The sequence below is a fragment of the Pongo abelii genome, chromosome X, assembly GCF_028885655.2.
Source record: "Pongo abelii isolate AG06213 chromosome X, NHGRI_mPonAbe1-v2.0_pri, whole genome shotgun sequence".
In the NCBI taxonomy this organism is placed as follows: Eukaryota; Metazoa; Chordata; class Mammalia; order Primates; family Hominidae; genus Pongo; species Pongo abelii.
This window is the reverse complement of record NC_072008.2, coordinates 45,294,979-45,307,599: the sequence shown is the minus strand read 5'-3', so window position 1 is coordinate 45,307,599 and position 12,621 is coordinate 45,294,979. Positions and strand designations below refer to the sequence as shown.

General features: G+C 40.7%; 1 protein-coding gene across 20 annotated transcripts in view; it reads right to left on the bottom strand.

Annotated features, from left to right (window-relative positions):
• Positions 1–12,621, bottom strand: part of KDM6A (lysine demethylase 6A) — a 234,574-nt gene that overhangs the window by 97,583 nt on the left and 124,370 nt on the right. For all 20 annotated transcript variants that reach the window (XM_024240505.3, XM_024240494.3, XM_024240503.3 and 17 more), the window contains one exon: positions 1,027–1,085. In XM_024240505.3, coding sequence (XP_024096273.1) covers positions 1,027–1,085 — 59 coding nt within the window. The remainder of the gene's footprint in view (positions 1–1,026; positions 1,086–12,621) is intronic.

The window sequence follows — 12,621 nt, the reverse complement described above, 5'->3', positions numbered from 1 at the left end:
GGAGGCGGAGGTGGGAGCATGCCCTGAGGCCAGGAGTTCACGACCAGACTGGGCAACACAGGGGGAGGCCCCATCTCTACAAATAAAAACAAATTCGCTGGGCATGGTGGCATGTGCCTGTGGTCCCAGCTACTTGGGAGGCTAAGGTGGAAGGACTGCTTGAACACAGTAGATTGAGACTGCAGTGAGCTGCAATCGCACCACTGCACTCCAGCCTGGGCAACAGAGTGAGACCCTGTCTCAAAAAATAAATAAATAAAATAAAATAAAATAAAAAATAAATAAATAAACTAAAGAGGAAACAGACCTAGAGAAGTTATTTAACTCAAGATCAAACTAAGTGGCAATGCTGTGACAACAATACCAATCTTTCAACTAAAACTATATGCCTTTTTACCCCATTAGTGCATACTATTGTCTGGTAAACAGAAAACAATGGGGCAAAGGCCATAATATTACAGCGTACTACACTTTACAGTTTAGAAAATCTTATATATTATTATTATTATTATATTTAATCTCCAACTCTGAAGTGGTACTATTCTACAGAGAACTGACAGTTTATGAGTTGGTGCCTAGTTACTGGATATTGGAAAGTGCTATCTGGTATGTGGAAGGGAGAAGTGGTCAATCTTGTCTAGAAGTCTGAAAACTAGCCATCATAGACCATTTACCCACATATCTTGACTTCTGAGATCATAGTGATTTACCAGTTCAAATAACTTGGGGAACACCAGTCCATAATGAATGACTGAGAAATTCCAAAAAGCTTTCTAAACTAAGCCTTCTTCAACAGAATCTTATACTAGATTCTTTCAGGAAAACATACAACTCTAAAAATCTAAGGTGAGCCAACACCCTTCAAGGAACAATCTAATCATTTCAAGAGATTACTGAAAAGTGTAGGTTTAATGACACTAAATTTTGTATTTATTACATACACACACACAAAATCAAGCACAAACAAAACAAGCAAACAAGCCATTTACTGAAAACGACTGAATTACTGGTTTTATGTCAACTTACCACTGAAATGCATTATAATGGAAGTAGACCAAACCAAGACCATATAAAAAGGCAGCATTCTGTAAAGGAAGGGAAAAAGATTTTTAGGAAAAATACTTGTATCTAACATATATGATGTTATTATTGTAAAATATGGTATCCAAGATGTTTTAAGTCCTAAAATTCTATCACGCATTACAATATATTTTTTACACAGTATTTACATTATATTAGGTATTATAAATAACCTAGAGATGATTTAAAGTATGTGGGAGGATGTGGTTAGGTTATATGCAAATACTATGCCATTTTATATCACAGAATTGAGCATCCAAACATTGTTGGTATCTGAAGGAATTTCTGGAACCAATCCACCATGGATATTGAGGAAAAGACTGTAGTTGGAATCATATTGTATGTAGCCTTTTCAGACTGGCTTCTTTCACTTAGTAATACGCATTTAAGTTTCCTCCATGTCTTTTCATGGCTTGATATCACTGAATAATTTCCCATTGTCTAGAGGGACCACAATTTATTTATCCATTCACCTACTGAAGGGCAGTGTTATGGTCTGAATGTTTCTGTCCCTCCAGAATTCATACGTTGAAATTCTGATCCCCAAGGTAATGATATTAGGAAGTAGAGTCTTTGAGAAGTGATTAGGCTAGGGGGTAGAGGACTCATGAACGGGATTAGTGTCCTTTTCAAAGAGGCCCAAAAGGGATCCCTTGCCTCTTCCTTCATGTAAAGACACAGTGAAGGTGCCATTCTGTGAACAGGGAAAAAGGTCCTCACCAGATGCTGAATCTGCTGACACCTTGATCTTGAACCTCCCAGTTGCCAGAACAGCAAGAAATAAATTTCTGTTGTTTATAAGCCACCCAGTCTAAAACACCAAAATAACAGTGATCAGATGGCACAGATTCCAATCAACTTAGAGAGGTATTCCAGCCCCGAAATAAAAATATTTACTAGCAGAAATTCTATGGTCAAATCTAAAATTAAAAATCTATTCTTCAGGAATAAGAAAATGCTCAGCCTATGTTATCCTATTCTCTCTTGCTTGTATCTACATTCTTTCTCTGGTTCTTTCTGCTTCTTGAATTGGATTTAATTTTATATTTAGTACTGCCAGGAAGGTAGTTAGAATTCAAAGGAAATGCACAATATAAACCTAAAACAAATTTTAGTATTTAAGAAAAATAGTATCATGCCAATTGTCACCTAGGCATTAACATCTTGTGCTTTAAATATCATTGACTCCTTTTGCAGTATGAAACAAGACATGTGTCAACACTTATCCTGACTAACTTTGACCTCTGGATTCCAAATAGGAACCAGCTATTTATATAATTTATATTTATATAACTCCATGATTTTTTTCTTTCTTTTTTTTTTGTTAAAGAGACAAGGTCTCGCTTTGTCACCCCAATGCGATCACAGCTCACTGCAGCCTCAAACTCCTGGGCTCAAGCAATCCTCCCACCTCAGTCTCCCAAGTAGCTGGGACTAAAGGCATGTGATACCATGCCCAGCTCCTACTCCTTATTTTCAAAAACAGCAAATGTTTGAGTACCCAGTATATGTTTTATCAATAACCAAGCAAATCTATTTTAGTAAATCTTCCCTATTAAAAAAGAAGGTAAAGCTTTCATACTGATCTATGTGAACAAATTTCTTCGAAATTGTAAGTATCAAATTACAAATGTCTCTGATTTCTAAAACTTCAAAATTTTAACTATTATTACAATGCTTGTCATGCTGCCTGCGTTGCATCTCCCAAGAAAGACTGTGAGATAAAGGTTTTTGTACAAGTAGTTTATTTGAGAAGTATCTGAGGAAATACCTTTAATGAAGTAAAGAAGTGAGTCAGGAAAGGAAAGTATGCCAATAAAGGATGCATTATGGAGCCAATTATGACTCTAGGCAACTGGGACTCATGCCTGCTGGAGATCTCTGGGAGACAGTATGGAACATTTCTCAGAGTCATCTTGCCCTAAGTATGAAGGAACTAGGGTAATTATACTACAACTTCTGTAATTCATTATTTGAGAAAAAGAATCAATGATGTTTAAAGCCCAAAATGTAAACAGCTTGTCAGAGGCATCTGAACCAGAAGAACTCCATCTTGAATAGGGGCTGGGTAACGTAAGACTGTGACCTACTGAGCTGCATTCCCAGGAGGTTAGGCATTCTTAGTCACAGGATGAGACTGGAGGTTGGCACAAGATACAGGTCACAAAGACCTTGCTGATAAAAACAGGTTGCAGTAAAGAAGCCAGCCAAAAGCCACGGAAACCAAGATGGCAACAAAAGTGACCTCTGGTCATCCTCACTGCTCATTATACGCTAATTATAATGCATTAGTATGCTAAAAGACACTCCTAGCAGCACTATGACAACGTCAGAACTCTGTAAGGTCTAAAAAGGTGAGGAACCCTCAGTTCCGGGAATTGCCCACTGCTTTACTGGAAAACTAATGAACAATTCACTCCTTGTTTAGCATATAATCAAGAAATAACTGTAAGTATTGTCAGTTGAGCAGGTATTCCTTTACTTTCTTAATAAACTTGCTTTCACTTTACTCTGGATTATCCTCGAATTCTTTCTTGCGTGAGATCCAACCTGGAGTTTGGATCAGGACCCCTTTTCCAGTAATAAGCTGAGTGACTTTTCTTGCTTTTTAAAAATGCTAAAGTTTGTCCTAAAATTATATTGTGCATTTCCTTTGAATTCTAAGTATCTTTCTAGAAACACTAAGTTTCTTAAATACATTGTCAAATGTAAAAATATGGTAATTTCATTTTATTAAGTCCTCATTACCCCCAATTTTCTGAATGAGGAAATTATATTACAGAAGTATTCACAAATTCCAGGAGTCACAAAGGTCTCAGACAACATCCATTTTTAAAGTTTCTGTTTAAATTTTTTTAAATTTTAAATTTAGTTGAAACTTTTTAATCAGGATCATTCATCTACTATCCCACCCCCTGAAATAATCTGAGCATTTACTAGGTGCCAGGGACAATACTCGAGGGTTAAACAAACCAATCCGAATAAAATATACTTCCCCTGCTCTCAAGAAGTATGCAATCTAGAGGGTGGGGGAGAGGAGGCATGGATATTCAGAATGTGGTAAAAGTGGTAATAGTTAATCCAGAGTCATTTAGTGTTCTACCTAAAAAGTCAAGATTTGAAAGACAATGGGGGTGTGGGGGTGAGGGTGGTTGTGAAAGGAAAGGGAGCAACATCTTAACATCTATTTAGGCAACTGCCTGGACAGGGTGGGGTGAGCATACAATAGAAATATGAGTTTATTTTTATTTTATTTATTTATTTATTTTTTTTTTTTTGAGATGGAGTCTCGCTCTGTCGCCCAGGCTGGAGTGCAGTGGCGCGATCTCGGCTCACTGCAAGCTCCCCCTCCCGGGTTCACGCCATTCTCCTGCCTCAGCCTCCCGTGTAGCTGGGACTACAGGCGCCCGCCACCACGGCCGGCTAAGATTTTTTGTATTTTTAGTAGAGACGGGCATTTCTGATTTCAGGACACACTGTACATTCTCCCAACTTCATTCTTCTCCCTCTAGGAAATCTTATTCAATCCCCACCACCCTATAAATTCTATCAATCATTCAAGATCCATTTAAATGCCACCTTCCCCATGAAAGCTTTGCTTCCTGTCCCACCCACCTCAAACTAGAGGTGATTTTTCCAACCTCTAAATTTGGTCTTACTGCAACATCTCTATCATCTGACATTATTATGTAACAGTAAAAACTTAAGTTTTATGCAATATCTAACATCAACTCTTTCAAAAGGTTCTAAAAAAACTTATGAGGTGGTAGAGGGCTTCATTTATAGAATGAAGAAACTGAATCAGAGAATAAGCAATTTACTCAAGGAAACAGGTACTAAGTAGCAGACATAGGAACTGAAGCTAGGTCAGTCTCCAGAGCTCACTCTTAACTATTATACCATATATTTGTTATTTGTGTGTTGACTAAACTCCATCCGATCAAATAAAAATGCCATAAAGGCAGGAGTGATCACTGCCTGTATTCCTTGTCATCACCTAGCACAGGGTGCACTTCCATAGAGTAGATGCGCAAAGATTTACTAATCGAATCACCCAGTACAAGGGGACTTCAAAAAGTTCATGGAAAAAGAAACAGAATTAAAAGATAAAAATATAAACATTATTTCTCAACATAAGCTCCATCAAGTTCAAGACACGTTTGTAAGCAATGATACCAGCCATTTAGTCCAGCCCTAAACAACTGAGGGGTCCTGGGGATGTAGCCATGTCAATGCAGTCTTTTTTACATTATTTACTGAAGAAAAAAGTGGGTACCCTTTAAAGATTTTTTAAAATAGGAAACAAAAAGAAGCTGGCAGGAGCCAAATCAGGACTGTATCATTTCCCATGAAAACTCTAAAACATTGCCCTTGTTTGATGAGAGGACTGAGTAGAGGCACCGCCATGGTGAGGCTTTCCTGGGCATTTTTCTGCTAAAGCTTTGGCGTTCTTAAAACATACTCGTAATAAGCAGAGGTTATTGCCATTCTTTGGCTCTCCGGAAAGTCAACAAGCAAAATGCCTTGAGAATCCCAAAAAACTGTTGTCACGATCTGTGCTCTTGACCAGTCCACTTTCACTATGACTGGATCAATTTCTACCTCTTGGTAGCCATTGCTTTGATTGTGCTTTGTCATTAAGATCATACTGGTAAAGCCAAGTTTCACCTCCCGTTACAATCCTTTGAAGAAATGCTCAGGATCTTTTTTTTTTTTTTTTTTTTTTTTTTTTGAGATAGAGTCTTGCTTTGTCCCCAGGCTGGAGTGCAGTGGTGTGATCTTGGCTCACTGTAACTTCCACCTCCGGAGTTCAAGCAATTCTCCTGACTCAGCCTCCCAAGTAGCTGGGACTACAGGTGTGTGCCACCATGCTGTTAGACATGAGTTCTAAATTTCTTTTCAAAGAATCAATATGTCAGTATGTTCAATTCTTTACCTTCTACTTTTAAACTTCCTCATAAAGCAACCTTTTTCGATTACCTGCTCCACCCTGACTCATTTCAATCACCTGCTCCACCCTGACACATTCTGATTACTGATTGCACCCTGACTCATTACCTGCTCTGTCATAACCATTTTTCCCACCAAACCACTCACCCCATCACTCTCTTTAAATCAGCCAATTGGAATTAGTTTAGCCTGGGCGGTCTAACCCTAGCCAATAGTGGAATGAAACAGCAGTAGGGGCTACGTGTGTCAGGGATAAGAACCCCCTCCCTTCCCTTGTCCAAGTGTGCGCTCACCATTGCTCCATCTGTAAGGGCGCACCCCCCTTCTATAGAAGTATCTTGCCTTGCTGAGAATTAAAAAGAAAATTTTATATTCGAGTGCTATTTCTTTTGCAGCACCGAAACTTTATGTATAACAATTTGGGGGCTTGCCCATGATTACATTCCCCTCCCGACAGTCTCTGGTTCTCTCTCATGAGGAGGCATGCCCCGCCCCTTGTGGTCACCTCAGGGGTGAGAAATCAGAACTCACCCAGTGCGAGGAATAACCCAAGCTCTTGGCAACATGACGGAGGGGGCACGCAGGGCGGGGGGGACTGGCCAGTAACCTAGCTTAAAGGATTCTCACATACCACAGTGATGACCGTACACAGACCAAGGAAGGAGAAGCCACAGGAGCCGGTAAAGTATTTCCTTGGTGGTAGGGACCAAGGTAAGAAAGCCAGGTGGTGGGGCGGGGGGGTGGGGGTAGGGGGTAGTGAGGTGAAGTACTCCTTGGTTGGGGTGGCTTACAGGTTAAAAAGAGGTGAGACATCCCCATTGGAGGGGACTGAACTTCACACGAACTTCCAGTAGTAGAAAAGGCGAGAAATTTCCAGTGGGGGAAATTGAGCCTCCCCACAAAAGGTGACAAATTTTCAGTAAGGGAAATTGAACTTTGAACCTTACCCCAAAACCATCAAGATGGGAAATACCCCAAGCAAGACAGGGAGCAAGGGGGATAAAGATGGTAACAAAGATATCCCCCCAGATAGCCCCCTAGGTCTCATGCTAAAACACTGGAAGGATAATGAAAGGACTAAACATAGGAAAAAGCAACAAATGATAAAATATTGCTGTTTTATTTAGACTCAAAGACCCATCCTCAAACCCTCAATCTTCTGGACAAAGTTTAGGTCGAATGAGGATGTAATATGTCAGCTTCTAATCCAATATGTTAATGATAAAAGTCCAGTGTCTCAGAATTAGGCTATGCCCTCTGTTGGAGGCATGGACCTGCCCTCCTTTTTCTCTTAAAAACAAATAGGGAAGAACCCAATCTGGCACCTCAAAATGAAAAGTCAGAGGAGCCAGCTCTCATGCCTAAAGACTCCAGCGCATGGGATCCCCTAAACTATCTTCCCCCACTCAGTGTCCCCAATCTTTCCCCTCAGACAGCCACTGCCTCCTCAGATCCCATTCCAAATTCCACCTCTACTCACGTTATTCCTCCTCCTTATAACCCTGACTCTTGGGAACTACCGTCCCATCAGCCCATTCCCTCCCAACCTAAAGACCCCTCTCTAAAAGGACTCCAGCGTGAGGTAGAACAATGTAAAAAAGATATTCAGAATTTCCCATTTCCCTCCATACCTAAGAGGTCAGCCCGACCCTCTTCCCTTTGAAAGCGGTACCATAAGGAGGGGGGGCCATTGGCTTTGTAAATGCTCCCTTAACCAGTTAAGAAGTCTAGAATTTTAAAAAGGAGCTTAAACCACTACTAGATAACCCTTATGGAGTGGCAGACCAAATTGACCAATTCTTAGGACCTCAGTTATACACTTGGGTCGAGTTAATGTCCATCTTGGGCATCCTCTTTTCAGGAGAAGAAAACAGTATGATTTGTAGGGCTGCTATGGTAGTTTGGGAACGTGCGCAACCTCCCGGTGAAAACGTGGTCCCGGTGAAACCGTGGACCAGAAATTCCCCGCCTGAGACCCCTGGTGGGACAATAACAAAGCAGATCAACAGGAAAATATGCAGGACCTAAGGGAGATAATAATAAAAGGAATTCGGGAGTCAGTACCCTGAACCCGAAATCTTTCTAAAGCATTTGATATACAACAGGAAAAGGATGAAGGGCCTATGAGATTCCTAGACAGACTGAGGGAGCAAATGAGGCAATATGCAGGCCTCAATTTGGATGATCCCCGTGGGCAAGGAATGTTGAAACTCCAATTTGTCACTAAAAGTTGGCCAGACATTTCAAAAAATTTACAAAACATAGACAATTGAGAAGACTGTCCCCTAAGTGAGCTTCTCAGGGAAGCTCAGAAAGTATATGTGAAAAGGGACGAAGAAAAACAGAAACAAAAGACAAAACTTACGTTTTCCACCTTCCAACAGATGGCTCCAAACCCAGGTACTTCTAGACAGAGTTTCCAGGGAGCTAGAAACTATAAAGGGTCTGAACCCTCTTTTAAAGGACCCCAGCCTCCATCTGGAGGACCAAGGTCCTCCTCTACCAGGCCCCCTAAAGAGTATGGTGGAGCAGGGTTAAAGAATCCCAGAACTAAGAAGGAGGAAGGACAAGATAGGTGCTATTGATGTGGAAAAACAGGCCACTTCATGAGAGGATGTCCTGAACTAAGAAAGGAGAAAGAAGCCCTTCTGCTCATGACTTTCGAGGAAGAATAGGGAGGTCAGGGGCTCTGTCTCTTTTTCATCTTGAGTCCCTCTCCGGGGTAAAAGGGGAAAGAGAGGGGAGAACAGCAGCAGAAGCGGCTGGCAGAGGCAGGGAAAGACAAGCAGAAAGGAAACAGAGAGAGAGAAAGCGGGGGGAAGGGGGGGAAGAGAGAGAGGGGAGAGAGAGGAGAAGGGGGGGAGAGAGAAAAAAAGGCAGAGAGAGAGAGAGAGAAGAGACAGAGACAAAGAGGGAGTCAAAGAGAGAGGAAGAGACAGAGACAAAGAGGGAGTCAAAGAGAAAGACAAAGTCAAAGAGACAAAGAGAGAAAGAGAGAGATATAAGTAGTAAAGGTAAAAACAGTGTACCCTATTCCTTTAAAAGCCAGGGTAAATTTAAAACCTATAATTGATAATTGAAGGTCTTCTCCGTGACACTGCAACACTCCAATACCACCTTGTCAGTGTAAACAAGGGCATAGCCCAAAAGCACTGAGGCCACTGACAACTCGTAGTCTTCCTATCAAAAATCCTTAACCCAGTAACCCACGGATGGCCCTAATACATTCAATCTGTAGCGACAGCTGCTTTGCTAACACAAGAAAGTATGAGGCTATTCTGTTTTAAAAAAAAAAAAAAAAGGATAATTCAACATTAATCACTAAAAATTCCCTTAACCCAGCAGGTTTCCTAACGGGATCTAAATCTTAGTTACTGTACAAAGGTCCGACCAGACCTAGGAGGAACTCCCTTCAGGACAGGACGATAGACAGTTCCTCCCTCCTCCTGGGTGATTGAGGGAAAAAGACACAATGGGTATTCAGTAATTGATAGGGCAACTCTTGTAGAAGCAGAATTAGGAAAATTGCTTAATAATTAGTCTGCTCAAACGTGGGAGCTGTTTGCACTCAGCCAAGCCTTAAAGTACTTACAGAACCAGGAAGGAACCATCTATACCAATTCTAAGTTAATCTGGACTAAACAAGGTCTTATTAATAGCAAAGGATAATTGAAATCCCAAACTTACAAGGTTTCCAACAAAAGTAAAGTTTGCTAAAAATTAACAGTGTAACATGTACTGTCCTAACTTCTAATCTTGTGGCCTTAGGCAGTCTAGTCCACAGACATAAAGGAAGTTCACTTTGGAGAAGAATGAAAAAAAAGGGGGGGGGGGGCGGTGGGGAGGGGAAGAATTTATATAAAAAGAATGTTATATGGTAAATTCTTGTCCTAAAATAAATTAACTGGTTGTTTAAAGAAAGGGATGTTTGCAGCAAGTCAGAAAGTTGAGGTATGTTGAAGAATTGTCCGTGAAACTCGTGAAAAAAAAATGTTATAAAAGGGAATTTATGCAAGAAATGTTATATAATTTAAAAGTAATTAGGCCTCCTGAATGTAAAACTATTGAAGAAACAGTTTATGTGCAAGGTTTGTAAGGAAAGTAAAATATACCTTTGGTAAAAGGATTAAAAGGAGGCATAAGAATGTGCATTTTTACCTACATTAAAAGGTTAAAGAAATATATTTTGTTTTAAAGGTTTGAGCAATTTTTAAAATGTTAATTGTAAAGGAAATTCTGTGTGTAAACATATTGGCTAAAGTTAAAGGGGTATCATCCAGTCTTTCTGTGAATTGGACATTAAAACAAAAGCACAACAGGTTTTTCTTAAAGCACTAACCTGCTCTTTAACAAAAATTATAAAAGGTTAAAAAGAGTCTAAAAATTTTACCTTATGGTCAGACGTTAAAATTGGATAAATATATCTACAAGGTTTTATTAAAATTGAGTTTAACATTAATAACACACTAACATAAAGGTGAAATTTAGCTTACCTAGTATAAAAATCATACAGGAAGCACTGTCAAATATAAAACGTTGTTTGGCTTTCTTCGGTCTAAAAACTAATAAAAATGGGTGCTAAGGGAAATTTCTCAGTAAGAAGGCACCAAGGACTATAAAGCCCATTGCTTATGTCCCCACATTTAAAACAAAAGATCAATTTCTTAGAATTTATATACTTGGTTTATCTTCCACTTTCCTTTCCTTCAAAACTAAAAGTCTTTTAGCACAGGTACCACCCCTAGAATTTCCGGTAAACCAGCACCAGCCTGAGGATCACGTTCTCATCAAAGGGTGGAAAGAAGGAAAACTCAAGCAAGCCTGGGAAGGACCCTACCTTGTGCTGCTAACTACCGAGACTGCTGTTCGTACAGCGGAAGGGGGATGGACTCATCACACCCGAGGCAAGAAAGCACCGCCCTCTCCAGAGTCGTGGGCCATAGTCTCAGGGGAAAACACTATCAAACTAAAGTTAAGAAAAATTTAACTCTCTTTCATCTATTCTATTACTCTTTCTTCTTTCCTCGTTCTATTGCTGACCATCTAGTTGTAACATAACCAAGTCAATTTCACCTCAAACTATTGCATTTGACGCTTGCCTTGTTATACCCGTGGGGGCTTGCCAAGTCAAAGACAGCTCTCTACTTCAGAAAAGTACCTCTGTCCCTCCTGACTCTCCTCAGACTGGGCCTTAGTAAATTGGGACCATTTAATCCAGAGAGATTTCGATAAAGACCCCGGTGTCAACCAGGAGTCTTACTCCCCGATGTAGAGCTTTTATGCTGTAGTTAGTCCAACATTCTGTGGAGCACTAAAGAACAAGAATGGACTGCCCAAACTGGTTTTTGTAATTTCCTAAAACCATACATTTTACTAGAAGGACAGCCCTCCCCCCGTCAGCTAAACCAGTGTAATTCTATACAGGTTATTATCTCAAACGCTCAAAGTTCTTCCCCTTTTCTAAGCCAGTTCCCTTCTTTAAGCCGGTTTTATGGTATGGGGGCTGATGTTTCAGGGACAAACCCTATTAGATTCTTTAAAATGCGTTTCTTTAATCTCCCACTGCCTGCACCTTCCTCTAAGCCTCCTTCCAAAACCTCTCACAACGGAACAATTGCTCCTCCTCCATCTAACGACAAGACCAAGATAGCTATCGTAAAAGTTAAAGACTTAAAACAAACTTTGGCAATTAAGACAGGATATCAAGATGCAAATGCCTGGTTGGAATGGATCAAATATTCCGTCCACACATTAAACAAAAGCAATTGTTATGCTTGTGTGCACAGCAGGACAGAGGCCCAGATTGTCCCCTTTCCACTAAGGTGGTCCTCCAGTTGACCTGGTGTGGGCTGCATGGCAGTTCTTTTCCAGGATTCTACAGCCTGGAGGAATAAGTCGTGCCAAGCTCTCTCTGCTATATCCCGAAGTCTGGCACCCTGCGGGTCAGCCCCCGAGGGCCATCCAGCTTCCATCTCCCAGCCCCCGAGGGCCATCCAACTTCCGTCTCCCAACACTAAGTTCACTTCGTGTCTCTCACGACAGGGAAGAAACAGCGTTCCTTGGAGACCTGAAGGGATGCAGTGAGCTTAAGAATTTTGAAGAGCTTATCAATCAGTCAGCCCTTGTTCATCCCCGAGCGATGTGTGGTAGTACTGTGGTGGACCTTTACTGGACACTCTGCCAAATAACTGGAGTGGCACTTATGCTTTAGTCCAACTGGCTATCCCTTTCACCCTGGCATTTCATCAACCAGAGGAAGGAAAAGTAAGACATCATAAAGTGAGAGAAGCCCCTTATGGGTCTTTCGACTCTCATGTCTATTTAGATGCAACTGGAGTCCCACGGGGAATACCAGATCAATTTAAAACCTGAAATCAAATAGCTGCAGCATTTAAGTCAATATTTTGGTAGGTGACAATTAATAAAAATGTAGATTGGATAAACTACATCTACTACAACCAACAGTAATTTATTAACTACACTAGAGATGCTGTTAAAGGAATAGCTGAACTAGGGGCAACTAGCCAGATGGCTTGGGACAACAGGATAGCCTTAGACATGATATTAGCAGAAAGAGGAGGAGTTTGCGTC